The 5,282-nt window shown below is 33.8% G+C and overlaps 2 protein-coding genes across 2 annotated transcripts; one reads left to right on the forward strand and one right to left on the reverse strand.

Moving 5' to 3' along the window:
- Positions 1-429: 429 nt before the first annotated feature.
- LOC125677004 (uncharacterized) lies at positions 430-2,209 on the reverse strand. The gene is made up of 2 exons (XM_048914913.2): positions 1,961-2,209; positions 430-1,584 (listed from the first exon to the last, which is right to left on the reverse strand). The coding sequence occupies exons 1-2, from the start codon at positions 2,021-2,023 to the stop codon at positions 1,309-1,311; spliced, it is 339 nt and encodes a 112-aa protein (XP_048770870.1). The 5' UTR covers positions 2,024-2,209; the 3' UTR covers positions 430-1,308.
- A 1,069-nt stretch (positions 2,210-3,278) lies between these two features.
- On the forward strand, positions 3,279-4,875 carry LOC125677002 (uncharacterized). The gene is made up of 3 exons (XM_048914911.2): positions 3,279-3,533; positions 3,994-4,176; positions 4,643-4,875. Exons 1-3 carry the CDS (start codon positions 3,528-3,530, stop codon positions 4,850-4,852), a joined length of 399 nt encoding a protein of 132 aa, XP_048770868.2. The 5' UTR covers positions 3,279-3,527; the 3' UTR covers positions 4,853-4,875.
- Positions 4,876-5,282: the final 407 nt, after the last annotated feature.

Consider the following 5,282-nt stretch of genomic DNA (forward strand, 5'->3'; position numbering starts at 1 on the left):
GTACTCGGTTTTTGCGGTCTCATCCGAAGGACGGCCCCCATTAAGTCGCCTCTTACGACAAACAAGGGGACCTATTCTAACCCGGGTCCTTAGAATTTGATAAATTTCACCGAAGATAATCAGCATTATTACTTTACATACGTAACTGATAGCAGAGATTAGGAAACCAATCCAAAGGCTTATACTCAGAGAGTTTGATTAATATAAGCCTTTGGATTGGTTTCCTAATCTCTGCTATCAGTTATGTTGTGTATAGTAATTATACTAATTATCGTCAATAAAATTAGTTAAATTCTAATTCTTAGAAAGGTTTAATTTGTAAAATGTATTGCAACACAGTTAAATGCAAATACCTATTGCATTCCGCCAGGAACTTACAAAGTTGATATGGCCACATGGCCAATTTACTTAAATAAGAAAAATCAACAATAAAAGTTCTCATTTCTTTATTTCAGAATTAACAATTATAGTAAATCATATCCCCCCAAAATCATTTTTTTCCTGATGCTGTTCATTGAACGTTATATATATATATATATATATATATATATATATATATATATATATATAATACTATTTTTAATAATAATTTTTGCACAATTTTTCGTCTTTAGAATCTATTACAATATTGGATAGACAATTCAACTTCTCACACTGTATGTCACGAATTTACATGTAAATTTATCTGTAACGTTATCATAAAAACCCATAACAAAGGCAGAAATGAATAGTATAACCATATTCACATACTTAGTATTTAGAATTATAAAATTTCTCAAAATTTAAAACAAAAAGATTTTAATTCTCTCCCCCATAAATTTTTTTTTCCAAATTGATAAAAGCTACCATAAACGACCAAAACATGAAAACACTCACATTGCACATGTGTGGACATATATTTGAATTCGTTGTAAAACTTCGTTGAAACCGACAAATTTGAATTGTATCCAGGAAAAATAAACTTTTCTTGGACACGGCTCCAAAGCATTCACACTTTTTCTCAGAAAACACTTACAAACATGCACATGGACAATAAACCACTTAGAAATAACGGCAGTATCGCTACCACAGTTTGGCACCCTGTCGTCGACCTTCAATACGAAACCCAACTTTCATCAATGAAAGCTGACGAGAGAGAAACCAAAAACACAAACGAAGACAAAGTCTGATGATGATACCGAATGTTCTCAATCTGGTCCAATTTCTCTAAAACTGTTTTGTCGAGAAAATAATGTCTGTAGCAGCAGTGTATAGAGAGACCGTCGTCAAATGAGGTATGTTGATTCAATGGGCTGTGAACCAGAAGGTCTAGTCGAAAAGGATATCCGATTCCGATCCCGAGCTCGACTCATCAGACTGGGAATATTTCCACAGTTTAACGTTGGTCAAGAGCGTAATCTCATCCTTTCTACTGAATGTGTGGTCCTCGTCCGCAATTTCCGTCAAGGCTGGTTTGCGGGAAATTTTGCGTGTCATCCTTCTGGCACGTGACTTGTCGCTCTTCTTCCTAGACAGTCGCTGGATTGAATCATTGATACTCATCAGTTGCTTCATCAGACTGATGTCTTGTGTTCTGATTTCTCTCTGCAAAATAAAAAAGTACATGATAACAAATATTTAGTAACAAATGAAAAGGATTTAAGCTGAAAGATTTTCAGAATGTTACAACTGGGTAAGATTTCTTTTATTTAAAAAAAAAATGTATGTTTGGATTTCCATCTTTTATTCCAACTCTTAATGTTCGAGACCCGTAGAAACAATTTCACATAACAATTCTAAAATTTCGAAAGCAATGCAATTCCAAAGAGAATTATTTAATCAGATTTCGGATGCTGTTAAAATGGAATTATGTTTTCTGCTACAATATAGTAAGCTATTAATTAAATAAAACCAAAATTCGCAACTGCTATGATCAAAAACCGTTAATTTACTTGTATGAATTGTGTATAGTTATACTTACCAACTCTGTCTGCAGGCTAGCGAATGCAGCGTTAATTCTGTCGGTTGCGGAGATAGATTCCATTGTCAAAACTTTGGTACAGGAACAAAATTCCTTGTCGTGCGTTTACTAATCGTGTGTCGTGGGTTCTGAAGACTTTTTCACGAGTTTCCAGGCTATATAGATGTCGAGAGACAATTCTAAATCAGATTACATTATATACCACTTAAAGGCTAATACACAAAAACCTTCAGTCTCTCAAGTGTCGAACAATGGACTTAAAAGTCTTTTTCAGACGTCTTGGTATGTATTCGTAGTGTTAAAAGTACGCGATGAAAGGCTTCTTTGTTAATACCCTTGAAAGCTCGGTATTACCGTTATTAGGACAAAAAATATTTACAAGTTGTTGACAAGCTATTTGACTAACTCATTATTGTTCAGAAGTCAATGGTGATTTTCCATAGATAAGATGGCATTGATCTAACGTAATAATCTACAGCCATCAGAGATTGCGTCGATAATCTTTGGTCCGTGAAATGCCATGGGATTTTGGATTGACCAATCCTGTATATATACATAAACAATTGAAACAGGGCTAAAACACAATATTATGTACTTTACAACACAATATTCAAAAATATTTTAAAAACCCCTTATTTTTTAAGTTCATATTTGCGAGATCATATTCTTATCTCGCACTTTGTTTACATTTATGATACAAGAAGTACAATCAATGTTTCAGAAAAATTCTGTCGAGATATGATATTTTGAGTCATCTAGTTTCCACACCCTGATGGATAAAGTGAATAATTATATATCTTCTATGGTCTGTATGGTATGTTTTCAGCAGCAATTTTCTTTCTACATTACATGAAATAAGGTGTAATACTGAATACGCTTTGAAAGTTTACGAAAGTGGTTATATTTTCAATTTCAACACAAATGGGTGGTAACAGATCAATTATATCTTTATTGATGAAAACATTGCATATCACACATTTTAGATATATTCTACATCTGGCGAAATTTATTGAAAAGTGAAAATCCCACTCAAAATAACATTTACGTTTGCACCTCTTTCATTTTTATCAAAGTGCGGGCAATGATAATCTATTACATAACTTAGTCAACGACATGCCATTCCTTAGATATCTTGATGATTGCCTTTTACTTTAAGTCCAAGGCAAATACGAAATTATTTCGTTTATATACGAATTAATCATGAAAATGAAATATATGACCTTACAAGTCCCGATTAACGTATTGCATGTATTCAAAAAAAAAGAGAATTTTAAATATCACATTTATACTTAAAAATAAGTAAAGTTAGATTTATTCTACTATTTCTTGAATTTGTTTAAAGTCACCTATATCTGATTATATCTATAACCTTCGTGAAACTCTGGTGACATTTGTGTAGATTCGTGGTCAATATTTTACTATATCATTCTGACTTGATACAGTATTTCATCTCTCTGCGTGACCTGTACTAAGGTGACTTAATAAAAACCGGGGACGTGTTTAGTGGATTGTTATTGATAAGATCTGAAGTAACTGATCTCCATTATTAAGAAGATCCGGCTAAATCATGCAGGTAAGATGATAGACCAGCTAATCGTTCATTAAATCTACAATCTATATTGGGTGAACCTTGGTGCCCTATATATATACACTAATCAGATCATAGCACAGGTGGTCATATACACAACCTTTTTATAGAAAAAAACGACCTCAGTGAGTTTTTATTGTGGCAGATAGAGTTAAACCAAGACCCTTTTTACACTATTAAGAGTTAGGTATGAAAATATTGTGACCTATTGAAAGAACTAACGTAATTCCGGCAAACATATGGTTGACTAATATCCCAGTGTTCTGATTATGATAGCTGTAAGAAGAAATTCCTTTATTGGGCGAGATAATAGTAGAAAGTGTACTCCTCTAATTTAGAATTCAAAATTTGTACAAGATATTAGAATATGAATTTCTATTCTTTACGTTTTAAAGAACAACATATTTGCAAGTTTAGATACATCTTTTTTTTTCTCTCTCTTTAGACAACTGTTTATCTGCTGTGTCTTCATGTACTGGTGTTGGTCGGAAGTGTACGTGGAAGTGATTTCTGTATTGACCATGCCCCCACAGGTGCTGTAGATGGATGCAGTGTGCCTCTTCTTCATTTTGATTATGAGGCACAATTTACACCTTCCTGTAACAAACATGATGTCTGTTATGATTGTGTAAGTTTCATCACAAATACATAAACTTTAGATGCTTTACCAATCTTAAAAGATTTTTTTTTGAAAATATTATGATAATGTTTTTAATCACTGACATTTTTTTTATTCATCAAGATAAAATAAGAAATAAAAAGATAAAATGAAACACTTCGATTCAGCTGTCTCGACGTGTTTCATGGCGATTATTAGGCCGTTCTTTACACATTGATTTTGACTACGGATTACTCCGTTTTCCTGATCCAATAAAAGGTATTACGGCGGGTGTGACCGGTCAACAGCGGGTGTTTATTCCTCCTAGGCACATGATTTTTCCTCTGGTGTGTCCAGGAGTCCGCATTTGCTCTACTATTAATTTTGTATTCTTTATGGAATTTATTAGATTGATCACTGTTCGTTATCTTCACTTCTTTATTAGTAGTTGATGACTCTTGAAATTTAAATTGTCTACCGGGAATCTTTCTTGTAGGGTCATAGATTCGGTTTTGACAGGAGTGACTGTGACAACATGTTTTTAAACCACATGTTAGCCACGTGTACGGGTAAGAAGCGCCTGGTCAGCTGTCAACAATCCGCCGATATTTTCTACGCTGCTGTGCGAGTTGGTGCTTACTTCCATTATCACAGTACGGCACCAGCATACTGTTCACAGTCCTGGATCTCGCAGTGTTTACAATAAAGATATTTCTTCAGAAATTCAAACGTGTTAGCCTCATTAACCTATGCATGATGATCACATAACTTGCGAAAGTCGAATTCATGTGCTTCTAAGCAGCCTTAACCCGATAAAAAAACAACTGAAATTGCCGAGATACATGTAAGTAAATGTACTGACATTTTCAACCTTCTGTTAACAAGTATGTAATACATTTTACCTTGAACTAGAATGCTCCTCCGTCACTGAATGAAACGTGTGACGTCATTGTCGGCTATATTTCTATAAACAGTCAGTAGCAAACTATAAAAGTAAATATGGCAGACGCTGCACTGTAAGAAAATATCAATTACATGTTGTGCAATGGTCCTTCGAAAAATGAAGCAATTACTACGTTTCTTACTAAGCGTCTACGAAAATATATTGGGTTAATCAAATCCCTCAAGTAATAGTT

The sequence above is a fragment of the Ostrea edulis genome, chromosome 3, assembly GCF_947568905.1.
Source record: "Ostrea edulis chromosome 3, xbOstEdul1.1, whole genome shotgun sequence".
Classification (NCBI taxonomy): Eukaryota; Metazoa; Mollusca; class Bivalvia; order Ostreida; family Ostreidae; genus Ostrea; species Ostrea edulis.

Coding starts and splice junctions, on each gene's coding strand:
- LOC125677004 (XM_048914913.2), bottom strand. CDS start 2,023: ATGGAATCTATCTCCGCAACCGACAGAATTAACGCTGCATTCGCTAGC. Junction 1,585..1,960: donor CTAGCCTGCAGACAGAGTTG/GTAAGTATAACT, acceptor TTTATTTTGCAG/AGAGAAATCAGAACACAAGA.
- LOC125677002 (XM_048914911.2), top strand. Junction 4,177..4,642: donor ATGATGTCTGTTATGATTGT/GTAAGTTTCATC, acceptor TCTTTCTTGTAG/GGTCATAGATTCGGTTTTGA.